The sequence below is a fragment of the Camelus ferus genome, chromosome 10 (assembly GCF_009834535.1).
Source record: "Camelus ferus isolate YT-003-E chromosome 10, BCGSAC_Cfer_1.0, whole genome shotgun sequence".
Taxonomy (NCBI): domain Eukaryota; kingdom Metazoa; phylum Chordata; class Mammalia; order Artiodactyla; family Camelidae; genus Camelus; species Camelus ferus.
The window spans coordinates 10704032-10731471 of NC_045705.1; the positions used below are offsets into that span (position 1 = coordinate 10704032).

General features: G+C 39.4%; 2 protein-coding genes across 2 annotated transcripts; one reads left to right on the forward strand and one right to left on the reverse strand.

Moving 5' to 3' along the window:
- Positions 1-2538: 2538 nt before the first annotated feature.
- LOC102521323 (tripartite motif-containing protein 64) lies at positions 2539-8245 on the reverse strand. The gene is made up of 6 exons (XM_032490431.1): positions 7832-8245; positions 7219-7314; positions 6272-6547; positions 5577-5599; positions 4055-4176; positions 2539-3032 (listed from the first exon to the last, which is right to left on the reverse strand). The coding sequence occupies exons 1-6, from the start codon at positions 8243-8245 to the stop codon at positions 2539-2541; spliced, it is 1425 nt and encodes a 474-aa protein (XP_032346322.1).
- Positions 8246-9206: 961 nt separating this feature from the next.
- LOC102521981 (tripartite motif-containing protein 43-like) lies at positions 9207-24193 on the forward strand. The gene is made up of 7 exons (XM_032490432.1): positions 9207-9382; positions 17165-17570; positions 18251-18346; positions 21046-21276; positions 21736-21758; positions 22590-22687; positions 23706-24193. The coding sequence occupies exons 1-7, from the start codon at positions 9207-9209 to the stop codon at positions 24191-24193; spliced, it is 1518 nt and encodes a 505-aa protein (XP_032346323.1).
- Positions 24194-27440: the final 3247 nt, after the last annotated feature.

The window sequence follows — 27440 nt, forward strand, 5'->3', positions numbered from 1 at the left end:
AAGAATCTAATTTCTTTTCCTTGCACTGTAATTGCTGATGGTCATATCTGATGGTTTTTCCCTCAGAACTTTTGTAGAAGCCTTGATCGTTAACTTTGAACCAAATATCTTTAGTGAACTAGTTGATTTCAAAATACATGTATATTGTTGAAGCCCTAAGTAGCTTCACCTTTTTTAGCTACTAGCCCCTTTGTTACTCCTTAACTGATGCCTCCAGCATTTCCTATTTTAGAGATGAACATCTTTAAAATGATACCATTTTCATAACAAAGTCCCCTCAACGCACACACACATACAGCAGCACAGACAGAGATCTAGAATGAAGTTATTCAAATAGAACCAATAGCCAATGAAGTAATCACACTCCTCAAACCTAGTTTAAGGAACAGTTCTGTTATGGGACACAGTGGGGCGGCCGGTCAGTGACATGGTGATGCTCGGGTTGGTAAAAGAATTTACCAGATAATGTATGGGAATAGACAGGAGTTTTATTAGAGGTACATTGCCAAAGACAACAGTGAGCCACACAGACAAGAGGTGCCTGTGTGAGCCCCAAGGGCCAGTTTGGTGTCTTTTATAAGATAGGGTCACAAGGTGCCTGATTGACTTGTGCACAAGTCTCTGATTGGTTGTAGGTGAGATAAGAGTTTTAGGGTCTGTGAAGGACAGTGGGGTTTATGACTCTGATAAGGTGGGCTAAAACAAGCCAGCCTGAGCAAATTCCCTAGAGCATCCAGAATTATTTTTATGTCCCATAACTAAAGAGTATTAAGATTTCAATAGCTAATCCAGTTTCTACTGTAACAGTTGGGTAACAAGGATCTCCTTTATGCCAAAAACAAGATCAAATATTATGTGTCAGTATATACAAAAATGTGTGACACACAAACTTTTTGAGAATTGATTATATAATTTATTAATTTCTATACCCTTGGCACTTTTTGTCTGCTACCCATAGGACCATGGGCTATTGATGACATATCTCTCAAAAAGCAGAATAAAATTGCCAGGAAGGAAGAAATTTTCCTCTCCCTTTCTAGGTTCTTCTGGTTGGTCTAAGAATTAAATTGGCATGAGACAGGTTAATAGGACAAATCCAAGAAAAGTTTAATAGCGTGTATACATAGGAGAGACCCAGGAGAACTGAGTAATGCACCAAAATGGCCCAAACCTCTCAAATAAGTACCATCTTCAGCTAAAGGCAAAAGAGGATGTTGGAGGTAGTTTGGGACCTCAAGTGGAGGAAGGCAATTCACATGGGGATGGAAAAGCAAATGTTTGGTAAAAAAAAAAAAAAAAAAAAAAAAAAAGTGTGCTGGGCCATGCAGAGACAATGGGACACAGAATGGACTCTGATCTCTAAATGTTCTCAGTGTCACTGTGTGTTCTCTACCAGGCTCATGGAATCTGTCACCAAGGAAGCAAACTGAACTTCTAAAATGTCTGTTCTTTCCTCTCAACCTCCCTATCTGCTATTATCTGTTTTTATCTGAACCACGAAGCAGTTATTTTTGGTTTTTGTTTGTTTTGCTCTCTGTCTGACCCAATTCCCCGCCCCCCCCCCCGCCCCCACCCCAACCCATGTTCCTTGCAGATATATCTGGTGATAGCTTTGTTCAGTGAACAGTTCCTCTATCTAAATTACTTTAGGCAGTTAGTGGCAGAATGTCAAAGTTTATTCCTGAGTCTTTTGGGCTTTGATTGTTTTCAGCTCCAAACAATCCACATTCCAGAGACATTTTGGGGTAGCAAATTTTGCTCCCATTAAAAATCATCACTAGTAAAAGGGTTGTGGGAGGTAGAGAAAGTAGAAACTAATAATTAAAATGACTAAGTTTTTGGAGTCACTCAGGTTTCCTTCCTTTTGTTTGCTAAGCTGAATGATACACCACTTCATTCTTCTACCCCAGTCTGGCTCAGATATGCAAGTAAAACACATTGCTTACGATGCAGATGAAATGTGAAAGCATTACGTTAAGCGAAAGGAACCAGAAACAAAAAGCTACACGTTATGTGATTCTACGTACATGAAGCACATATGATAGAAGAATCCATAAAGACTGAAAGTGGACTTGAAGTTGACAGGGGTGAGGGAGGGGAAATGGGAAGTGTATGTTAATGGGCCCTGGTTTCTTTCGGGGGTGAAGGAAATGTCCTGGAATAACATAGTTATGTTTCACAAATCATATTTGGATATTACTAAAAACGGCTGAATTATATATTTTAAGGGGGTGACCTTTATGGTATGTCACTTTTATTTTAATAAAACTATTATTTAAAAAAAAAAAGAGCCATTGATTGTGTTCTAGGAAATGCTCCATAATAATTAATTTTTATTTAAAGAAAATTTGATTAACACATGTATACATGCAACATGGTTATGCCATCTTATACACATACAACACTTACGTTCCCTTAAATTCCCAATGTGCTCAAAAGCAATCTCGTGTCATTCTGCTGCCTCATATGAGGTCTCAGGACAGCCATGTCCTCAGACATGGAAGTTTATCAAAAAAGATGGTCACAAAACGTGACTATTCATGGGGCTCTCAGGTAAAGGAAAGGCTTCAGAGGGGAAGAGAACGGGGATGGGAGGAAACTGTAAATGAGGGACCCCGTGCAAACATCATAGAAGCTCACAGTTCCATCGTCGTAATCCAGAAACACCCCAACCCTACCCAGAGGCCTCTTCACATACTGAATTAACGCTGGGGAGTTGGTGGAGAGAATATAATGATTGTTCACCTTCGTCGAAAATAGAAGAAATGCTTCCACAGAATTATTAATGATGTCAGTAACATTTGTCAAGACATCTTCACAAACTCCCAGGACCCAGTTCGGGGAGTGGCTCACATCCACCTCCCAGTAATGCCTCCCGGAGGTGAAGGCCTCGGCTCCCCACACCGCAAATCCCTCCGCCCTCTGGGGCTCTGCGGCCTCGCCGTGATGGTCACCTCCAGATGTCACACGTGCATCCTCGTCAGAAAGGCTCACGTTTGGAATGGTCGTTTTCAGACTCACAATGTTATCCACTGCAGAAAGAGCAAAAGTCAGGTCAGCGATGGGCTTTCCATGTCCTAAGAGGCAAAGGCTCTCCACCCAATGAAACTGCATTTTCCCTTCTCCAAGCAAATACAAAAACGAAGGGAGCAAAGAGTTCAGACTGACTCTTCTATGAAGAACAAGAGTTATTACTACCTCTACAGCACGGAGAAACCCTTCAAATCTTACAGAAAGAGAAAACAAAAGTCCAGACATATGACAAACTGTGTGAAGACTGATGTAACGTCAATCTCTAGATAGTTTGTTTCAGGACACACTGAAAAATTTTTTCTTTAGAAAACTTTTCTTGTGTCCTTTGTCTTTAATACTATTCAATATAAGACAGCAGTTTGCTATTATGTGGGTATTTATTGGGCTACAGTATCTACCTATTAAATTTGCAAAGGTCAAAAACTTTGATACAAATCCATAAATGAATAGTTTGGAAGCTTGTGAAAAGAATGTTCTGGCTAAGCAAGTTCACATATCTCCTGCCTTTCCGTTGTTTTGAGATTGATCTAATGGCATTAAAATCATTCTGCTTACACTAATTATAGTCCTTTTTGGTCAAATCTTCCTAATTTTAGAAATAAATATTCTTTGTAGAATGCATGATAAATGCACTTGTAATACAGAACCAATTAAAAGCACCAGGGCTATCCTCAAGCTTTCCAGAGTGAAATAAAGTGAATAAACACAATGCTGACTGCTACTCTGAGAACTACATACTTTCTCTCTGTAACCACAGAACCAAGCTGATTGCCCTCCTCCTGCTCTGCCTATGTCAAATGTAACTAAACATGTGTCTGGATTTGCATTCTCAGTGAACTATAGGATACAAAGTTCAGTCTTGATCTCTGTAACATAACTATGCAGGCAGAAAAGATGTAACAATTTTTTAAAGTCAGGTACTATCTTCATGTCAGAAAAAATAAAATGAAAATAAAAGAGGGCTCCTTCGCAAGAAGCACTAATGAAACTGAGGCCTGATCACCAAAGGGCTGAGTCTCACCTCTGAAGGTGTTCAGCATGTCTAAGGTTCCAGCGATGGGCCAGGAAGTGAGCTCCGGGTTCACTGGCTGAGGCTTCTGCATCTGTACCAGCTCAGCCCTGTGAAGAATGACATCAGTTATACTTCAGGGCCAAAGGGTAACACAGCCGTTACCAACAAAGCAATTTTTTAATTCAAGATATTTCAACAGAATTCTCCATTTTTGGTGAAGAGGGTACATATTATATTCTAAACTCCTGGGAATATAATACATGTTCCTTTATTTTTTTCCCTAAATATAAATTATACCAAATTTCAACTTTCCTATTCATCTTAGATATTATTTCATTTGTGAAGTTGTTAAGGTTCATTCAGTGCCTCCGTTCCACCTCCAGGAATGCAGAGACACTGGGCATTTTACAGACAGCAGAAAATTCAGGCAAAGCCTTTGGGACTTCAGTCAGCAAGTAGTCACCAAGCATACATTCATTAAAAGGAAGAGTGCACTGAGCCAGACAGCTTTGCTCTTGTCAGCCAGTAATAGAATCCAGTGCCAGCCTGGCTACCCTGGTCCTCAAGCTCTCACTTCCCAGTGGCACCGGGAAGCTGTTCCCTCTGAGGTCCTGCCTACAAGGGGGCGTGCTGGTGAACAGGCTGAGTCCTTTTACCACTCCTAGGAACAAAATCACAGGCCCCCTTCCCATTCTTAGTGAGTCTCCCTCTTTCCTGTCTTTTTCATCTTCCCGCTCACTGGGACAGGTGTTTCCTCTGTGACACCTTAGAAAAACTCCCTACGTTTTACTGTGGTGAAGCTGGAGAGGATGGGGTGAGTGTGTAGAACAAGGACAGAATATTGAATGGTTTTTACGTGTATTTGAATTCAGTCAAATGAGAAGGAAATTTCTGAGACCAAGGAATAGAAGACCGTGGGGTTTTTTGGTATGAAATAGAAAATATATACAAGATCTTATGGTAGCTCACAGAGAAAAAAATGTGACAATGAATATATATATATGTTCATGTATAACTGAAAAATTGTGCTCTACACTGGAATTTGACACAACATTGTAAAATGATTATAAATCAATAAAAAATGTTTAAAAATAAAATAGAAAATATTAATATTAATAACTCAAAAGATGGGCAATCTGCCATTCACATCCTAGGGTTCCACACCTGTGAATTCAACCATAGACTGAATCTGTGAATTCTGAATGGAAAATATTCAAAAAAAAAATCCAGAAGTCCCAAAAAGTAAAACTTGAAAACAGTGCACATGAGGCGACTATTTACATAGCATTTAATTTCCATTATATTAGGTGTTATAAGTGGTCTAGAAATTATTTAAAGTGTATGGGAGGATGTTTGTAAATTATATGCAATTACTTTGCCATTTTGTATAAGGAATTGTGCATCTTGAAATTTGGGGGGTGGGGTGGGGGCTGGAACCAGTTCCCCATGGTGCCAAGGGACAAATGCACATCCACTTCATTGAAAAGACGACAATTTTCTCAGAAACTAAAAATCATTAACGTAAACTCACCTTTCCATTGCATTTCGGAAGTCCTGCAATGAAAACAAGTAAGATCGTGTTAATCATGAGAGCTCTGTCCTTTTGCCTCTTTAGTATTCTTGTTGTTCAGTAAGGTACTTTTTCCTTAGTTCCCCTTTAAGAAAGTCAGGCTATATTAATAAAAGGAGCTAAATTCAAAGCCTATGACAGGCTTCCTCAGGGTGCATTAAGGAAGGAAGAAGGTCAGGAAAGGGCTGTGTAATGAGGCAATAGCCTCCAGGTTCCCAAGCACTCATTGCCCAGCCCTATTCCCAAGGAGAGATCTCACCATTTACAATAACAGTTAAAACAAAACAGGGAATCATCAAAAACTAATTATAGAACGCATTGAAATTGACCAATTCTAAAAATCTTGCCTACACAAGGAGCAAAACTTCAAAGTCTTCAGCAGTTGTGGGATAAGAGAGAGTGACAACAGATTAGGGAAACATATATTGAGACCTTCTCCCACAAGGTTAATGCTCCCCTGGTCACAGAGTTTTGCTGATTTTGGAAAATCTAATGTGGATCGTACTTCTGATTACACTGAAATAATTTTGTCCTACGTCAGCTACTAAAAGGGAAGACTCTCCCAAAGATTACCAGGATATGAGGGGGTAAGAGATCAGAGCATCCTCCCTTATGTGGGAGTAACTGTATATGCAGCAACATCATGGTGACATTGCCCAGAAAAGTGTTTCTGCCTCTGAGAATGGGCTCTCCCTTCTCACCTGGAGCAGCTCCACATCAGGCTTGTGGCACACCTCCGTCAGCTCTCTGTACATTTCTTTCAGACTTTCCTTCTGTTGAGCCATTCTGAATACACTCTCCTTGAGTTGGTCGGAAGTCTCCTTGGCTTCCTTCTCCAGCGCCTCCAGATGGACTTGCTCCTCCTCCTGGAGAAATAGATGCATCTTCTGATATTGAGCTCGAATGGTCACCTTCCTCAAGGACACATAGTTCTGCAGAGATGGTGGATGAAAAAGAGTTACGTATCCTCACTCTCAAAGGAGAGCTTCAAATGCGACTTCCCTAATGGCATCAAGAAAGATCTTGACAAACTTTCTGGCTCACACCTGAAAGCGTCTTGAATACTTGCTGGTCCTTTCTGTCCATCCTTTGTCTATGTTCCTAGTCTCTTTCCCAGTTTAAATCAAGCCATCAAGGGGCCCCAGGCTCCCTCCCTGGGATGCTTCTTCAGGGTTCTTATCCCATCAAATATTTTCTCTCTTACCTGAATCTTCTCTTCCTTTTGTTCCTTTACCTGATTTTTCTAAATATTTTTAAAAATCAGGTAAACTCCATATTGTAAAGTTTAAAAAAAATTCTCTTGTTTCTCCTCTAGCCCTTTCCTCTCCTTCACAGCCACACAAGTGCCATGTTGTCTTTTACTCCATGTCTGTTAAGTTTATCCCAGCCACCAAAATACTTCTCATGACCTGATTGCCCATAGTATAGCATTCTTTGAGTTTGCCTGTATTGACCTGTATATTTGTGATTACTGATCGGTCCTTTGAAGCCACTAGTTTTCCAGGGAAGAGACTTGGTAACTTGAATTTAGCTGAAAGTCTAAGCCAGAATTATATCGATCTCCATACTAAAAAAAGAAAAAAAAGAACATTTTCATTCTTACCTCAAATGACTGGATTTTGTCAGTTTCCTGATTCAGATTGTTTTGCATTTCTTGATTCATTTTCCATAAAGAGCCCATTCTCTTTAGAAGTTTCTCCTGCAAAGTAGAAACTTTGGGCTTTAGTGACTCAGAAGTTGACACTGTAAATTTCACCCCCTTATTTATTAGCAAAGGCTCATAAATTGAGAAAAAGAGTAATCTTGAGTCAGAATGGGGTGGTCTGATTTTTCCACATTAATCTAATCTGACTCTAATATTTCAAATACCGAAAGTGATTGGAATGTATACTAGCAAATTGAGGGAAATCCACAGATAAGAAAATCCATTTCCTAGGAAACTGAGACTCAGCCTTTGATATAAACTGACTAAGGAAGCATCGAGCTTACATCCGAAGCCAGTGTTCCTGGTGCTGCCACCTGCCCCAGGATGCAGCAGTCCCACATATTTGGACCGCTGGTCAACAACATTGCAACAATACACTTATATCATGGGATTCACATTGAACAATCCCCACCTCCACTGTCTCCATTCCCATCAGCTTCATTATCATTCTCTTCTTTTTCTCCTGTTTGGGAGCCTGTGGACTCCACATAGCTTTAGAAGCATCACCTACCCTGTATTCGTCAGCAGCCCATCGTAGTGGATAGTGGCTGTGAGCCCCATGTTCTGGGGATTCAGAGCAGGACACACAGAGCAGGGTCTTGTCCACCTCACAGAAGAGCCCCTTCGCTTCTTGGTGTGTCGCACAGATCTGCTGCTCAGAGCTGCTGATGTGGTTAGCTCTAGCCTGTCTGGCAAGGGAAGCCAGCCTCTTGAGAACAATATTGGTTTTAAACTCCAGCTTCTCTGACACTGCCCTGCACTCAGGGCAGCTCAGTGGGGTTAGGGCTTCCTCCCAGCAGAGGTGCAGGCAGGGACTGCAAAAGCTGTGCCCGCAGTCTGTGGTGACAGGATCTATGAAATAGTTCATACAGATGGAGCAGATAAGCTCATTCTGGAAGGCTTGCATGAAGCCTCCTGAATCCATGCTTCTATAAATTAACAAGAAAGAGAGAGTAAGAGAGAAATTCATTCTTCTACTCTTATTAAAACAAAAAATCCTTTAGACAAAGTCTTGTGAGATTTACCTATTTGCCTATCCCCAGAACAAACCTAGAAACGGTGAATACAGACAGGTTGGGTTTCTGCTATGAAACAATGATAAAATAAGAGAGCCCTTTGCAACTTTTTGCTTAAGGTAAACCATGTTCTCAATCACACTGAAGTTACTTGGAAAACTTTAAAGATTAGAGCAGAGAGTAAAAGAGGGTGTAAAAAGGAACATCAGAGCACACTCACATTTTCAACTGCTGATTGTTCCAGCGACAATGATAATCAGCAAAAATGAATCAATAGTTAAAAAAAAAAATTAGAATAAACACTGGGATATTCTCTCTATACTAGAATATCCAGAGGTGAAGTCAATGGAAGCGTGACGGTGTCCTCTTTGTTTCTGATATTTCCCCACGTGACCAATGCCACCTGGGAGTTTCTACCAGTTGGTTAGATCTATTCTGAACACTTTTCAAATCTAGACTACAAACTGAAGGCTTTAAACAGATAGCAAATAAGACTTTACAACAAGGTGTTCTAATTAATCCAACCCATTTAACGCTTGGGTTAATCTGCACAAAGACCATGAAATGTATATATGATATTGAACATTTTTGGTGTTTTATGAGTTTTGTGTATGTGCATATATATATATATATGAAATTTCTTTTAAAAACCTAAAAACATCTAGTAACCCATAAGGTAATAGAATAAAAAGGATTAAGTAACTTAATATTACAAATATCAGCATATTTTAATTGTTCTAGTTACGGATATTTTCAACATTGATGTCATTTTTTAATAAAAAAAAAACTAAGAAAACTACTTGTTTGTTTGGACAAGACTCAAGCAGGCCAACAGGAAAATTAAAATTATTGGGATAAGAGAAATCAGGCATGGAGATATTTACAATCAATTCTGTGTTCACCAGAGTCTCCTGCGAGCGGTCTCAGCTCTGGAAGGCTGGACGTCTGGAAGTCTGTGGATGTCAGGGTCAACGAGAACTCTCCGATGCCCGGCCGCAGCAAACTCCCTCAGTCTACGCTGAAGAAGTAGTGACCGCTGGACAAAGGCGCTTTATAAAGCGTTAGACTCACCTAAGGCCACACCTACGTCTTGAGATTGAGTCCTGTCTTCAAAGGGGATTGGAAAACACTGATTGGATCACTCAGAAAGATGTGCAAGCGGGTGATTAGGTTATAGGAAACAACACCTGGGGAATAAGACCCTAAAAGAATGTAGACTTCGGGTTTTTTCATTGAAGTGTGATAAGTTTACAATTTTGTGTCAATTTCTGGTGTGCAGCACAGTGAATATAGACTTCTTTTAGGGTAAACGGAAGAAGGTGACTGGGCACAAGTTGTTTGAAAATACATTTTAACGGAAGCCATGCTTTCATGAAATGACTTTTTATTCTACAAGCAATGGCATCACAATTTTTCAAATTTATTTTCCTATTCTACTTTTAACATTTGTAATAGCCAACGAAGTCTCTAGCCATTGTTTATTTGATTATGCCCAATAATAAAACATTCACTGAAATAACTGGACACATCGGCACTGTATACCTTTCTCATAAAAAAAGTGTAACTAGGCACTCAAATGTGGTTTCAATAATTGTATAGTAATTGTATATATAATAATTTGTTGAATTAACTTTCCTAGTTAATTGATATATTTAATATCAATGGGTATATTTATATTAAATATTAATATAATGTAGTAATTATTTGCATAATAATTATGTCTAATAAAATGCATAAAGAAAATTGTTGTTTTATTAAGGTATAATTGACATATAATGTTATATAAGTTTCAGGTATACAACATAAACATATACATATACAACATTAAAAAGTGGGTATTTTTATATATTGTGAAGTAATCACCACAATAAGTCTAGTTAACATTTGTCATGGTACATAGTTATAAATTCTTTTTCTTGTGGTGAGAATTTAGGATCTAGTATCTTAGAATCTTTCAAATATGCAATAAAGTATTATTAACTATGGCCACCATACTGAGCATTCTGTGGGATGTTATTTTTAGCACAGGTGCCAGACTACCTGTATTTTGCTGACACTTATCACAGTTCAACAAATTACCCATGATTAGATATTAGATGTTTCATTAAGTTATCTAATGTTTGGGGATTTAGGTCTTATTTTTATAACATAGGAAAATAATCTAACCTTGCTAGAAATTGAAAAAGTGAAAATGTCAATAAAAGTCACATTTTAAAAAATTACCAAAATGAAAAAAATGATAGCCGTGCAAGCCAGCATATGCTAGAAAGAGGAAAAGTAGCTGGCCTCTTACTCCAAGCGTAGGACTGTAAATTAATGTAAGCCTCACTTGACCAGCAATTGTACTTCAATAATGTGTCCTCAGGATATTAAGGAAAGGAAAGGAAGCAGTCTATATACTACTAAGGTATATGGAGATGTGTACATGAGGGCTTTTCCTGACATTTCATTCTCGGAAAATTGCGCCAAATGTTTCTTCACATGTTACATATCATCTACATAAGCACGTAGAGGAAGAGCTTTCTAACCTCGTTTTTCTGTGGACATTAAGTGGTTGGGGGTATAGTGCTGTTAAATGATGCTCTTTCTTAGAGGGCTTTCTCCAACATTTGCAAGCTCCATTGTTCCCTGGATTAGTGATTATTTCACACAGCATTCTAAACTTGTATAAACCAGACTCTGTGGTCTCATCCCTACCTCAAATAATAAATACAGTAATTAATCAGTTGCTACCCTTCCTATGTTTTACTAAATATCATAATAACTTCTCGATTACCCTAACCCCCAGCAACCTAGTCTTCAAAGGTGAGACAAAATCTGGAGATTATAGACTAGTGGGAAAGCAAATGCATATATATAGAAGTAAAAAATGTGTAACATCTCTAATGAGGAAGAGAAATCTGCCGTGTACAGATTGGAGAAGACAACAGACAGCACCTGGCTGAACCTGCCATTCTTTGCCCCCTCATCCTTCCATGGGGAAAGCCCCCTGAAAACACATTTATTAAAATGACTTGAGCCCCTGGGATGGCCAACACTGAGCCTGCCAAAAAGCAGAAAAGAACCACGCCCACTCCTGTGTGCTAATTCTGCAACAGTTAACCAATGTGACTTCACCAGTGTTTACAGGCTTAACTTGATTAAAAAAAAAAAAAAACTTAATATGAACACGAATGTAAAAATGGGCAGTTAAATTGTCTCCAGAAGCTATACGTTGTAACAAATTTATTGACGCATTCTCCTTTAGACATAAAGACTAGGGAAAAGCAAGCTTGCAGTTCTGACGGAGAGCTAGACATCTGGTAGACAGCACAGTGGAACTATTAAGATGGGTCTCACGGGCATGGTCCGGACTCGGGTTGGCTGCCTGCTACTGCTGTCTTCTCCTCTTAGCTTGCTGATGCTTGTCATAGTTGAAGCCAGGTTCTAGAAACAGAGGTCAAAGTTCATTCAGGTGGAGGGACCTTTTTTATTTGAGAGAGGTGAATCAATGAATTAACGTCTTTCATTTTGGCTACCTATGGACTAGTTAATAATACCTGATGAGGTTCTTTCTTAGCAGAAAACCATCCAGTTTTCCCACTGTTGAGTCCGATGCTAGCTGGAAGATTTTTTTTATGTGTTCTTTATTAAGTGCCTGAAATGCTCTCATTCCCAGCTTGCTAAGCCTTTTGATAAAATCATGAATGAAACTCAGATTGTGTCAAATGCTCTTTTTGTGACTATTGATTTGATGTGATTTTCCTTTTTTAGCCTGTTAGTATGATCATTACATCAACTGATTTTCATTATTCAATCTGTTGAGTTTGTGACTTTTTTCACTTAAATGGGAGATTCACTTCTGATCTTACACGTTGCAGTGGTTTGTTTATCATCATTGCTGCATTTTACCCTGTAACCATATCACACTTCAGTTCTACTGTTGGTGTTGCATTTGTGTTGCTAAAGATTTCGCCTGTTACTTGGAATGCTGCTGTGAATACTCCTGTACGTGTCTTTTTGTGAACACGTGTTCCCATTTCTGTTGAGTGTACGCTTCCCTGTGTCATTAGGCGGGTATATGCCCAGCCACAGAAGATACTACTAAACCACACTTCAAAGTGGTTGTACAGAAGGGTATTAAAATCCCAACATTTGCATATCCTCATCAACAAGTAGTAGTTTCAGGTATTATTATTTTTTAACATATTGTTTGACATATTGGTATTATTTAAAAATTGTAATTTTGATTAGTGGATGGGATGAGAGAGGGACCTGTTGCATAAAACAATACTATTGAATGTAATGCTTCCTGTGACCTCTGGCATGGGACTTTTTATACCCAGAAACAGATTGACCCCCCTGGCAGGTTCAGTATCCCAGGCAGGGAATAAGGTTGAATCCCACATGCCCTACTGGGAGAAGTTAAATATCCTTTCCCAGCTCATCGTGTCTTCCTGCAGCCACTCAGTGGGAGACACTGGCACTATTCATGTTGTGGATGTTGCTGCTGGACTGTTTGTGTTGGTTATGATTTATAAAAAGAGAAAATCATCACCTGCAGAATCTAGCCCTGACTCATGGTCACTGGAGGCTTCTGAAGTTGGTAAAGGATCAGGCTGTCAATGAAGCAAATAGCATAAACTTCTCATATATTAAAAAATTTAAGGTTAACTCCAATGAGTCTCACACATTTTTTTTTTCTTTATCCCTAATTCTGAGTTATTTGATTATGCTGTGCCTGTTACTCCATCTAGGATGGAAACAAAAATCCAGATGAATGTTTGTCTCCTAATTTTCTCACCTTCAGACAAGTTTGAGGAACACAAAGCCATATCATCTACAGGGGAAAGAAATATCTCATGAAACTATGTAGACTTCAATCCTGAGTTACTTTTTAGCTTTTTCTGGGAAGGCTCTGTAAATGGTATTTTCTCCGGGAACTTTGTCATGTTGGGAGCAAGCATAGACTTCTCTTTAGATATTTGGCTTCTACGATAATTAAATCACAGAATAATTGTGTTTTCTGTTTCTCTCTCTGTTTTTCTTTTTCTCTGTCTCTGTCTCTCTCTCTGTCACACACACACACACACAGACACACACACACAGATGTCTAGATGGAAAGGACACAAAATAATCATAAATCTTAGACTTTGATTTTGTTATCTGATGTTTTAAGGGGGAGAGGATGAAGGAGAAGAATCTGATATTTTTTTTCATTCATTTCCATGGGTTCTTCCCGCTAGTTTATTTATAACAACACATTTCAGATCTTACTCTTGGTCCATAGAAATAAGTGTCAAATTCTTACCAAAGAGGTGAACAGACAGGAAGATCCAATACAAAATTCTTTTATAGGTAGTTTATTCAGCTATCATGGTGTGTTCAACGTTTCAGATTTCCACCTCTCATCCGACCTTGTCCAAGCTCTCCGCTCAGCTCACATAAGTAAATATTGCTGGTGGCAGAGTCCAGCATGAGCACATTTGCAAATCTCCTCTTGTGGGTCAAATTATCCCCCATATTATGGGAGATTCTGATGTGTCACCTGAAAGGAGAGGACCTAGAGAAGAGAGGGAAGCAAAGTAACTGGCAGCTAAGATAGTTGAAGCCCTTGGGGTGGGCGCATGAAACTTGTACACGGTCAACAGTGCCTCCAATCAGGCTATTTCTCAAAATGAGGGGGGTTTTTTGTGGGAGGAGGGACAGGGGGATGGAAGGCTGGGCAACGAACAGTGTTTCATATCTCACTGTGGACTTCAGGATATTTTTTGCAATAGAACTGCAAAGATATCTACAATGATCATTTTCTCAAGAAGCTCACATTTAAGTAGAAATTTTAACTCCATTGTTGTATGTGCAGAAGCACACAAAAAATGAAGCAATGCCAGAGATAAACTTATTACTTTCAATCTGTAATTTCCAAGAGAAGAGAATACTGAAGATAAAAATTTTGGAATCCTATGAAATACGTCACGATTTTAGCCATGGATTTATATGAGAAGAGCAGATTTGTGATTACTGAACAGTCGATGTAGTAGAAATAGTGTTTAAAGGTTTCCTTTCTAGTATCCTTCCTTGAATTAAGCATCATTGTCTATCACTGATTAAATAGGGAAATGTTTTGAGAAGGCTGAATAGGATGCAAAGCCAGCCAAGATAAAAAACAAACAAAAGAAAAACCCTTAAGAGATGGTTGCCGGAAACTTAACAGACAATATCATTATTTCTTTCACAAAAACATCTATGATTTATTTTGGTCAATTATATAATATAAACTCATAATATGATCATTAATTCCACAACATATCATCAATATCTTAATTCTGCATATATATTGAATAATAGAATGAGAGTGTATGAGATAATGTGCAGGGTACTAGGAAAAGGGACAGACTCAGAGAAGAACCAGCAACAGCTATTGTTACGTGCACTTATAGATGGAAAGAAAAAGCAATACTGTATTACCAAAAAGGGAGAAAAAAAAAAAAAAACCCTCAGAGGGATGAATTTTGTGAAGAACTCAATGAAAAGTATAAAATTTCAGAGAATTTTAGTTCCGATGAGGTAGACAAGATCCATAAAACTGTAGAAGGCTACTCTGCCAGGGCCGTGAGGGGATTATTGGGCAATTTGACAGCACTGGGCTGACAAATGGATGGTGAGTGACTCCTCTTCCTGAGGAAAGAAACATCAAGGAAGTGATGCACGCAAAGTCAGACAGATAATCAAGTATACTGGGTGGTAATGAGTCGCTGTGATTAGGACTAAAACATGGTTCCTTAAATGCAGATATGAAATTCATTTTCGGGGAGTTCACTTATTTTGGAAACAACAACTCGGCGGATTACAAACGTGAACTCAAGGCATGACTTTTTATGAGATCGGATTATGGCAATTGGATTAAGTAAGTTTCAAACGGTTTTCTATGTTTTCAACTCTGCAAAAATCTAATCACTTATACCTTTTCAAAGATTTGATAATTGAATCACCTGGAGGAAATGGGTGTGGTCTTCAGAGAATATATAAAACCTCTAGCAAAGAGCCAAGTTCATTCTTCTCAAGCCCCTGTTTGGAGTTGGCCCAGCTGTGAAGACTTCTGAAAGCTCCCAACACTGGGAGGTGAGCTCCTCACCCTTGCACTGAATTTAGCAGAGTTACTTATGAACAAGAGTGAACATCTCATGAACGGTTCCCAAAGGTGAGTCCCGATCAATGTACAGTGCCTTTCTGCTATTTTCACTTTAAAGTGAAACTTTACTGGTAATCTTGGACACTAGAGCTAAGTCGTTTTATTTTTTTATCAGTAGTATCTATATGTGAGTACTGGATCAATCATTTATTCAATGTGTGATTTTTAGACAAGGTACTTATTTTATCCGCAAGTAAATGTCAAATAACCTCATTGTAAAATGTTGGTAAAGAAGGAAAATTAGTTAATAATAGCGTTCAGAAGATTAAAAGAGTTAATGCATGTAAAAGGAAGGAATCTAATGCCTAGAAATGGTAAATAACACATATTAGCTTCTCCTATTACCATTTTAATGTTATCATTATCATTACATCATCAGTCTAGAAATGATTATGTTCATAATGAAGTCTTGGCCAGCTTCTAGCCCACTCTACACAGGGCTTACCTATATACTCTCCCTGGTCTTCAAAACTATCTCCTTGTTTGAGGACTATTTGAGTCCATGGCTTCAATGTTTTATATCACTGATAATTTTGTGGCCACTGATCAGAAGTCCTTAACTCCCCTCTCAAAAGTTTTTCTCTGTAAATGTATCTATGCACCTTCCCTTCATTGTTACTCATTTTTAAGAGGTAACTTAAAGCTGATTTTATACTTGTTCAATTAAGCAATTGTTTACTTTCTGTCCATTTTGGACCAAAAATAACTTCTCAACCATGTAAATATGTAGCCTCTCCCATTCAGTTGCTCACAGGCAGGGAATATAACAGTTACCATATAATTAAAGAAAATGTTTACTCACAATGTATGATAAGGTAAAGTCTGTCTCCTTTAAACTAAATAAGCAGTTTAACGTGACATGATGTGACAGGAATGAGTTAACAGTCTTAGGGCTGATACTGGCTTTCCAAATGTTTCTCACGTCCATTGATGATTCCCTACCAAATATATTATTAATCGTGATGTTTGTGAAATGATTTTTCTATTTCCTTGATTCCTCTTGCATTTATTGGCAGTCTCACAGTTGGTTAGTTTGTTGCCTCGATGACATTATCAAAGACCCAGGTCTTCTGTTTCTCTGTCACCCTCAGGCTGTAGGCTTTGGTGTCTAGGCAAGTGCACTTTCTGGTCACAAAATGACAGCCCCATGACTCACCTTCAAGTACTATGTGGAAGAATATGAGACAGTTGACTCTTATTTTTCTTTTAATGAGCCAAAAAAAAAAAAACTTTGACAAAATCCTTCTAATAATATTTTCTTCAAATCTTATTGGCCAAGTAGGGTCTAATGGCCATATAAACTAGCAGAACACATAAACCAGCAGAGGTATAAACAGGATTATTTTAGGTGGAATATGACCAAAACTCTGTGGCCAGGGATTGTTTTGGAACTGCACTAGAGAGCTGAAACTCTGATGGGAAAGCTGTGTTTGACCTGGCAGTAGGCTGTCTGAATATCATGAGGACGCTCCGTTGCTCAGCATCCTCTTTGTTAAATGCAGTGCATAGCCTGTCCTGCTGTACACACAAGCCCATTGGTATGAAGGGGAAGTAAATAATTCTCATTCCCTTTGGTATGTTTAATGGTTTTGAAAAGAAACTTCTTTTAATGCTCATGACAACATAATGTTCTCTTTCTTTTCTTCTCTCTCCTCAGAAACATGAGTGCCGACAGCTTCCAGGATGACTTCACCTGTTCCGTATGCTTTAAGCATTTCATTGACCCAGTCACTCTAGGCTGTGGGCACAGCTTTTGTATGCCTTGTCTCTGCATCGGCTGGGAGGAAGCCCAGGATCCCCCTCGCTGCCCTGTGTGCAGGGCAACGTCCCATCCAGTAAATTTGAAAACCAATATCATTTTGAAGACACGGGTGTTCCTTGCCAGGAGGACAAGCCCCTGTGAATTACCCAGCTCTGCAAAACAGACATGTGAGATACACATGAGTACGAAGAGCTTCTTCTGTGAGGTGACCAAGGATGCGCTGTGCTTACCCTGCTGCCAGTCGAAGGCGCACGTGACTCATGGGCACTGCTCCATTGAGTGGATGGCTGAGGAATACCGGGTAAGCAGTGGCTGAGAGAGGAGTTGCAATCTGGGGGACTCTATCTGAGAGCGAATGCAATTGAAGTGAGAATAATTATTCTCCGTTCATGTAAAATATAAAGCAGATCCTAACTGGTACTACGTGCCAGGGACTATTATTGAAGAAAGGATGGTCCCAATCTTAAACACTTTAGTTTTTACATCTTAAAATCTTACAAATCGAGTTGACATTGATGATGATCATGACTAGGATTGGGATAATTCAGTATGAGACTAAGGTGGACAAATCTGGTAATTTCAGTGACTTTGGTCACTAGTAACCATGATCGCAACAAGCCTAATGTAACAATCTCTACTTAGAAACACTGTCTTTTAGCTAAAGTAACAGAGTAGTGGGAGATGAAAACTAGCAGCAGAGCAACTCTAATCTGAGACAATAGTCACTTAATGCAAATTGGCTAGGTGGAATAAAGGACGAGGGCCAGTTTCCTCTATGGAGAAGCACCCATTGCCACTATAAGTCTAGTCTGTGGACAGAAACATGCTACACACTAGGTAACTTGGCTTAACAGTGAAAATAAATTGGTCCTTTGCCATCTTTAGTTATTATTTATCTGATATTTCCTGCCATTCTTCCACTCGGATTTAAAATTGTCAATATCACCTTATCTGATAATAACATGTTTGGTTCCTTTGCAGCAAAAACTTCTGAAGCAGATGCGGTCTGTGTGGGAAAAGACACAAGAAAATAAAAGAAATCTAAACAGAGAAACTAGCAAAGTCAGGATGTGGGAGGTAAGCAAGAAATTCTGTTTCATTCAGCACCTGGCTTGGGACACATGCTGATCATTCAGTAAGTTCTTGAACTAAAAATCATAATGTTTATCATCCTCTAGGAGTGGGTAACCACCAGTGGAAGGCTCTCATCTAATCATGTACAACGAAGTATGTCCCTTTGTTAGGATTTCTTTCTAAAAATCAAAATACCACGCTAAAAGAGCTTATTTCCTGTGTAACACCATAACACACCAACGGATATAGAAAAATCAGAATTATCAAGGGATACTGTACTTAGTGAATGAGATAAACCCAAGGTTTTTCCAAAGCAAAATCTTTGAAAATTCAGGAAGACATTAGCTGGCTACTCGGTAAAGGGCAATTTGAAGTCAGAAATACATGGGGATGTCGGGCAGGTTGTGACAGTTGAACACTAGAAACTATAGGAATCATCAAGTTAGAATTCTACAAAGTTCATGTTGGTTGTCACATGTATAATAAGAGGCGCAGGGCTGAGAGGTATGGCTGGAATGTAGGATAGTTCAGGTCAAAATGTGACCTAAATACATGGCTGATGAATTTAGGTCTACATTTGTTGATTAAAAAATGTGGATTGAGCATCACAAAGACAAGAGTGAAATTAAAGTACATTTATACCCTCAAAGAAGTAAAGATTTAATGATGGAAAGGTAAAAAGCAAGCACTTCTTCCCATTAAGAAGGAAATTTGAATGGGGCTGTATGAATGGCAAAGAGATGTAACAAAATCAACCCAATTATTTAAAGGTGACTGTACTTGGGTTATAATTTGCACTATTTTTCTTTGAAATGTTGAGTGGTTGCTGTGCCCTTTAGCACAGTAACTGTTCTAAGCTAATGTAGAAACAGACAAAAGGAATAGATTTCTTTGTACTCAAGGAGCTCAGAAAGTAATGCGGGAGGTGAATTAACACGTCTAAATATAACATCTGTGGTGTGACCCATTGTGATGAGTGCTTTTGAGAAAAATACGGCAGTAAAGGCAAATAAGAAAAGTAATTTGACAAAACTGAATTTTACATACGATGAGAAAAGACTCACTATGGAAGATCACTTTTGGACATAAGGGTAGAAATCGAGGCAGGTGTCTATTTGGGGAAAGGGCTTTTTAGGAAGAGATAACTAAATCCACCACGTCTCAGACTAAATTTATGCTTCTTCCACGCCACACTTCCCTTGTTTCTCCATTGTGCAGACCCTGATATGAAGGAGAATGAGAGAGCATGAAGAAATTGGAAGTCAGACCTGAAAGTTGAGGAATCCTTAAAGGAACGTTCAGGGATACACTGACTACAGACAATGGGAAATGATCAGATTCAGGGATATTCTTTACAGTTGAGAAATGTCAGAAAATAGGACTTATGTGATGTATAATGTTAAGAGGATAAACTTTAAAAACTGAGACCCAGTTTCTGCTTTGAGGTTTGAGCATCACTGAGGATAGAAACAAAGAAGGAAGTGCTGGCTTGGGTTAAGAAAATTTTCATTTGAGAAATGTTGCTCTTTGAGTCTCTGGGAGATATCCTAACAGAAATAGGTTGTAGGCAACTGGGTGAGTGAGGTTGGTGCTTATGTGAAAGAGTTGGTCTGGGCAGGGATATTGAAAAATTGTCCAGGAGAGTTTTTAAAAGAAAAGAGTAAAATTTCCACCTGGAAAGATAACTGGAGGACTTTCTGTGTTCATGGGTCCAGCTGGGAAAGAGGAGCAGGTGGAAGAAAATTGACAGAGGGAAACGGGGGTGGGGGGGTTGACTGACCCAGGGTGGACAGGCTTTCTAGAAGGAAGGACTGGTGTGAGATGAAGAGATTAGGAACTTGCGTATTAAGAAATGTGTGGATTCAGCAAGGGAGGTTCTTGATATGATGAATGTGGTTTCATTAAAGTGCTGGGAATTGAAGATGGTTCATTGCTTTGATGAAAGATTGAGAGTTTCATAAATGAGTTCAGTGACTGTACACTTGTGATTCAAAAATCTGCTCCTTGGAGATAAAGACGACAGCACAAGAACCAAATGGAGACATCAGGTCAATGGTGGATGTTTTGTTTTGCTTCAAACAATGGGGGCCACTACTTTAAAAAGTGGAGAGGAAAGAAGGAAGAGAGAAAGTGAAAAAAAGAAAAAGAGAAAGAAGATGGAAATTAAGACCGGAAGTTGGCTGTCTATTGACCCGTGTCTCAGGCCAGGGTGGAAGTCAGCTAAGACGTGGAGGGTGAAGCCTCGGTCAGAAAGAGTCAAGCTGCACTCACGCACACAAGGTTCTGGTCCACGTGCAGTTTGTGGACCTGGAACTAAGTATTACAGAAAGGGCTTATCTAATTCTATTTGCTATTTTTTCCTAAAAGGAAAGAGTCAGCCTGTAGATAAAATATCTGAGGATAAGACAGACTAGATAGATTTAAGAATTGGAGTTCTTTGTATATTATCCAACACAACTATTAAATCACAAGTACCTATTTTCAAGAAAATGTGGATATTTGAGGCAAAGTAGTTAGAGTCAAGATTTTGACTGCAGATGCAATGAAATTTTAAAAAATGAGGATAGTTTAAAAAGGAGTTCCAAAATTTCTGTTTATAATGAATGTACCAACATTTCTAAATATCAGAGGACAAATAGTAGCTACTAGGCTGGATGAAATCTCCCAGACTATATGACCTAATTAATTCACGGTCACTCTAGGGTTATGTGACTCTGTGGAGGAAGATGATCTTTGCAGAATATTGGAAGATGTGCCCCTTGGGCGACCACGAAGAGACACGTTATTTAGAGAGAATAGAGGAGGAAAGCAAGGAGATTTTTCAACAACTTAAGGAAAGTCAACACAATATGGATGTGAAGGGGCAACTCTTAAGAGGGATATACGAGGAGCTGAAGGAATTGTGCCGCAGACCAGACATGGACCTGCTCCAGGTAAGGACTGAGGAACGCAGAGTCGTGTGGTTCTCAGATAATGTCCACCTTCTCTTTGCCTTCCATCATGTGTGGGAAAGACGCTCTCTGAAGCTGTGGTACAAGAGTTTGATGGGTCTGGGTATTGCTAAGGACCGAGGGCCATCCCTGCCATATACAAGAATAACAAAACTTTGTGGAGAAGTAGGTTAAATTAATCCTAGACAATGCTTCTTAAATTCTCCTAATACACGTTAGATTACTGAACAAAGAGGCTTCCTTGAAGAGAGATAGATTTGTATCTGGTCCCAGCAGTAATGAGAAATTGGGGAATCTCTGCAGCTCATTTCCCCTTCCCATTCTCATGTACAATTTGCTGAAATTTGGGTTCACCCACCCTTGGGAATAAGAAACTAAGTTTCCACTCTGAATTTTGTGAAAAGTGCTAAGACTTGACCTTCTCTGTTTTTCTCTCTACAGGGTTTTGAAACCGTGTTGGAAAAGTAAGTTTGCCCTCCTTTTCAAGTTTTGAGAATTGAATCTGTGATCAGTCAGTTGATGTTGAAACGGGAGCACAAGTTATCATGATGTAGAACCTCCTTCGTAATGTATTTATGTTTCCCTTTCTCAAAAGTTAGAGTTTCTTTCATTGTTTTGCCTCAGGTGGAGTGGGGGAGGGGGCTTATGCAGGGTTCTGTGCAAAGGTGGCATGAAAACAACTCTCATTCCTGATTAGACATGCAAACACAGTGAGCATGTGCCCAAAGTCCTGACACGATTATGTGCAAGAATTAGGGGTTTCAGAGAAGCCTAAGGTGGATGCAGGGAGAGCCCAGGCATAAAGAGGGCCATCGGGGGTTGGGTTTCCAGGTGTCGCATGTGGCACCTTAAAAAGGAAAGATCCTAGGGTGCACCTTGTGAACGGGGTCCTGGGAAGCAGGGCCACTGTCCCGGCAGAGCTCCTCTGCCCCAGCTGTGGTCACGCAGACACCGAGCATTTCAGTGGTGACTAGTGTGGATTACAGATCAAATTGCCTTTCTTCAAAGTCCTTCATTTCAAACCATTTTGCATAGGCAAGTGGTTGAGAAGAATCAGATTCAGTCACGATGAACCTGAATTGGATGCTGCGATTGCTGTGTTAGGAGACAGGACGGGATTTTATTTTTCATGAAATAAGTTGTAATTTGCTTCAGTCCCCACTTGGTGGCGTCACCCTCATGGCCCTGAACCTAATTATGAGGCTTTCAATGAAGCGTCTTGGGAGGGATGCATATCTAATCATTGTCATGAAAACTTTGAGCTCAAAAAGAGTAACTAAGTGTTCTTCTTGCAGGAGTGAGTCAGCGCAGCTGCACATGCCCCAGCCTCTAGTCCCAGAGTTCGGTTCATGTCCCAGGCCCGGACTGATAAACTGGCTCGACCAATTCCAAGGTAACAGGCAGCCGCTGGGTGACAGAGCTGCACATTCTCCTCTGTTAGTTTCCCGTGGGTTACCCTTCCCCATCGCTCTGTCTGTGGGCTCTTTGCTGGAACTTTTATAACCAAAGTTACCTTTATAGAAGAATAATATATATGTTACCTGAGGGGAAAAGCCGCTTATGATAGATTATAAACAGGTTTCTGGACGGTAAACAATAGGGAAGATAAGCCTGCAGCTCACAGGGGTGCAGTGTTGACTGTTCACATGGAGCAGGAATCTGCATGCACATTCAGTACATTTCAGGTTCTAGGTGAGTTATCACTGCTTGTGAGATGCTTGGAGAGTTTTAACTTGATTTATTAAACTCTCTGTAATACATCCACTTTACAAAGAACACATTTTATTCACATGATATAAAAATACATTATGATCAATTTTATTAAAAACATAATAAGAAATTTTATACACAGTTCATGTGCAACATTGGCAAAGTAAGCTGACAACTCATTTCATTAGATTTCTCCCTCTTCTTTTCAAGGGATGCTGGCAGAAAATTCTCACAAAGGAACCACTTCAAAAAATGTGAATTTTTCTTTCATTATATTTTAGCTTTGCAGGCTTTAGGGGAAAGTCCTTACGTTAGGAAAAGAAAAGCTCCTTAGGAGTTATTATTACTATTATTTTTCTTGTTGTATGTTTTCTGAGGAGGTGGGCAGGCTACTTTTGTTTCTGACTGTGAAGTTTTAATTAAATGCCAATTTCAAATGTTCCAGGGAAAATCATGGCTAAAACTTAGCAATATGCCTCTTCTTTATGTATATTTTTAAAAATCATGATTTTTTTTTCCATCTTGTCTCATTAAAATCTTCTTTTTATGAGGACAGACCAGTAACCCTGGACTTTCTAGATCTCTCTTGCTATTCTGTCTCCTACTTCTAGTAATGAGCTAGGAAACCCAGACACTATGTAAAGCTCACGTCCATCGTAAATTTATGATACCATTAATACAATTTCCCCTTCTTCTTGCAGTGTATGTTGCCTTGGATAATGAAACAGTCACTTGTCAAGTCCCTCTGTTTGAAGATCTGAGACGTCTGCTGTCTGATCGTCCTGATGTCGCCAACAATCCAACAAGATCTAAATATTTTCTTGCGTGGGGAGCTGAGTCATTCACTTCCGGTCAACACTACTGGGAAGTGGATGTGGCAGACTGTGCTAACTGGGCGATTGGATTTTGTAATGATTCTTGGACAAGGAAGAATGACATGGTGGTTGACTCGGAAGGAATTTTTCTCCTTTTTTGTATCAAAGAGAATAATCAGTGCCATCTCTTTACCTCCTCCCCACTATTACCTCAATATGTCAAAAGGCCTCTCGGCCATGTGGGGGTGTTCCTGGATTATGAAGGTGGTGTAGTGAGCTTTGTCAATGTGGCCAGGAGTTCCCTCATTTGTAGTTTTCTCTCATGCTCCTTCTCGTCTCCTCTCAAGCCTTTTCTTTGCTCTGGACACCCATGATTGGGGACAAGTCAGAAATTCGACCACAGGCGTCAGGATGTCAATGACTGGGATCACTAAGTTAGTGCCTGCTTGATTTTCTTTAACCTCACTTTCCTTTGTGAGATGTACTGATTGATTTTAAAGGGTTGATATGTTAAGTGTATAAATTTGTTTCCATTTTCTTTAAATAAAAATAATCTCTCTTGGAACACTGTGCCCTCTTTATTCTATGTCTTGGTGTTTTGCTTGATTTTGAGGGTGGCTGGAGATAAAAGAAGACCTGGGCTTGTTACCCCAGTTTAATGGGTTAAGGCAAGAGCACAGGTTCCTTCTCACGGGCAGACTTGGAATTCCCTTCTCCTTGCTGTGCCTCTTACAAATCATGGCCCTTCAAGTCTCAGTTTTAAAATCTCCTTTATGGTATTATTGCTAAACCTTCTGGACTAAACGAGGCCATCTTGTTGTAGGGACTCACCACATCTGACACTTTTCTTTTTAAAACTCAGAACCTACTATTGGCCTTTCCATCTAGGTGACTTGTTAGAAGAAGGTTCATGTCTACGGCATGTACAGATAAATTCCAAACAAGTAGCAGAGACCTACCTGCTGGAAATGTATCTGTTTGAGTAAATTAAGAGATGTACAAGGTCATGTACAAAAACATGCTATTCCACTGTTAAAAGGCTCATTAAATGTAAGGGTAATCAGATGGAAAAACGGCGGATACTACCTAACAGAAGCGTGAAATAGGCTAGCTTCAGAATTCATGGGCTGGACAAATTCTCCATTACAGACAGAAAATAGGAATGCAATCATATCTTAACAGAATGACACTGATAGAGAAAATAGAACTGCATCTTCAGAAATTTCAGACATTTTAATGAAGAAACCTGTAGTCACAGCTATTTGGAGTTGTCACTAGCTTAGACAGTAAAATTTTTGTGGTTTAAAAGAAAGAGTACTCCATTAAAAAAAAATGCTTTTAAAATGTTTCTAAAGTTAATCAAACCTTAAAAGTTTCAATGTCACAGGGCATGACCACCATGTGACCCACATCTACCATACGATCCAGCAATTTCCCTTCTGGGTATTTATTTGAGGGGACAAAAACACTAACTGGAAAAGATGTATGCACCCCAGTGTTCACTGCAGTGGGTATGATTCCCTGTGCCCCTTTACCCCAAGTTGGTTGGGCGTTTTTCCCCCTCCTGTGTCGCAGAGGCATGTGCTGAAGGACTCAGTGCAGGAACTGCAGGACGACGGCTACCTGTGTTCGCAAGATTCAAATCCACACACTTCTCCAGGTGTGTAGGCTAGTTTTCCCCAGGGAGTAGGGGAGAGCGGCGAGGACCTCAGAAAGTAGGACACAGAGCAGAACTGAGAAGAAAAACAACACCAGCTGTGGGATTTCAGAGACGCAGGCACAAATCAGGCTTCCACACGCCACACACGCCGCCTGTGACGGTATCATTAGTTTATGTGGACTTTTTTGCAAAAGTACATTTATACTATAAATATATTCCTTAAATGTGCCTTTTTCACTACATAAATACATCATGTAACTTGTTCCATATTAGTACCTACAGAGAATGTCTTCTTTTCAACCTCTACTGAATATTGCATTGTATGCGTGAAACAGTTTCCTTGACCATTTAATTATTGACAGTTATTTTTAGTAAGTTTTTAGTCTTATTTTAGGACATTTTTTAGATGTATAGAAAAGTTGCAGAGGTAGTTCCAAAAGGATATAGCACTCACCCAGTTTTAATTTTCTTTAATGCTATTTTCTTGCATTTTCATGGTATGTTTGTCAAAACTAAGAACCCAGATTGGGACATTCTACTCCTAATCTCCAGATTTTACTCAGATTTCACTTGTTTTTCTGCTAAAGTCCTATTCCGGCTCCAGAATGCAATCTATATACCACACTGCAGTAAATGGGCATGACTCCTTACTGTCCTCTCTGTTTTTCATTGGTTTTCATGAACTTCACATTTTTGAGAAGTACTGGTCAGGCATTTTTGTGTATGTCCTCAATTTTGAGTTTTCTTATATTTGTATAACTAGACTGGGCTTATAAACTATTGGGAGGAAGACCACAGTGGTGACGCGCCCTACTCTTCACATCAAGTCAGAGTCCCAACATGACATCACTGGTGACATTAACCTTGATCACTTGGTCATGGAACTCTGAGCCCGATTTCTTCACTGAAAGTTACGTTTCACTTTCCCTACTTTATTTTGTGCAGTCAAGTCACTGAAGGCAGACCACCCTCAGAGGAAAGTCGGTGAATATATAGGTTTTTGAATTTCTTCAAGAAGAATAAACTTAACACATTTTTATAGGTTTCCCAATAATTAGCATTATCAGAAATGCTTAGTAAATATCGTTTACATTCTTCTTTGTGTTATATACTGGGTGGGTGAGGGGCAGAAGTAATCTCCATGCTGGCAACATGTATTCTTACATTGAAGTCTTGCTTTAAATTTCAAAAATCCACCAATTAATAAAATAAAGCACTTTATTCATGACAAAAAGTATTTAAACAAGTCTCAGGAAACAGATTTCCATGTTTTCAAAGACATTTATTAAACACCCTAACTGATAAACTTTCCAAGTTCTTTGGTAAATTAAAAATAAAAATCCTTGATATCCAGAAACTCAGATAACAAGGTCCATTTGAGGGTGCGTTTGTGGTCCAATCAGTGGCTCTTGATGAGACAACGGTCGCAGAGATGTGTTTATGCAGATAAGCCAAGGTGTTAAATCAATCTCGTCCTAGGTCTGAGGAAATCTAACCACTCATATTAACACCCAACAAAAGGCTTTGAACACGTAGGCGTGGTCTTCAAGGCTCCATATAAAGAGACTCAAGGAGCCAAACTCATTTTTCTCCAGAACTGAGAGCGAGTGTTTGGAGCTCACCTGGCTGTGGAGGCTTCTGAAAGCTGCCGCTCCCACATCTGGAAGCCTTGATCCCCGGGCTGGATTTGTCCTCTGCCTTCCCCACAGTGGAGTCATCTGCCTCTCCTTAGGTGGGCACACCATTCATCTTAGAGCAGCTCCTGTGACCCTCCTGAGGGAAACAAAAACAAAATTTCCTTATTTTACCAGAAAACTGAGGTGGTTTCATTGAAATAACCTTGTTTGCCCACTTACTGGAAGTGATTCCATTTCCATTTTGTCATCTTGTCTTGGCATGCGAGTTGGAATTAATATGGTGATTAGTGTTAGTTCTCTGACTTCACTCATCTCTTAGTTATT

What these genes read in the sequence shown, in the direction of transcription:
- LOC102521323 (XM_032490431.1), bottom strand. Translation starts at nt 8,245, where the DNA reads ATGGATTCAGGAGGCTTCATGCAAGCCTTCCAGAATGAGCTTATCTGC. An exon ending in ACAAAATCCAGTCATTTGAG is followed by an intron (nt 6,548 to 7,218) that starts GTAAGAATGAAA and finishes CCATCTCTGCAG; the next exon opens with AACTATGTGTCCTTGAGGAA. An exon ending in CATGCTGAACACCTTCAGAG is followed by an intron (nt 3,033 to 4,054) that starts GTGAGACTCAGC and finishes CTCTTTCTGCAG; the next exon opens with TGGATAACATTGTGAGTCTG.
- LOC102521981 (XM_032490432.1), top strand. Translation starts at nt 9,207, where the DNA reads ATGGAGATATTTACAATCAATTCTGTGTTCACCAGAGTCTCCTGCGAG. An exon ending in GTAGTGACCGCTGGACAAAG is followed by an intron (nt 9,383 to 17,164) that starts GCGCTTTATAAA and finishes CTCTCTCCTCAG; the next exon opens with AAACATGAGTGCCGACAGCT. An exon ending in TTTGAAACCGTGTTGGAAAA is followed by an intron (nt 21,759 to 22,589) that starts GTAAGTTTGCCC and finishes TTCTTCTTGCAG; the next exon opens with GAGTGAGTCAGCGCAGCTGC.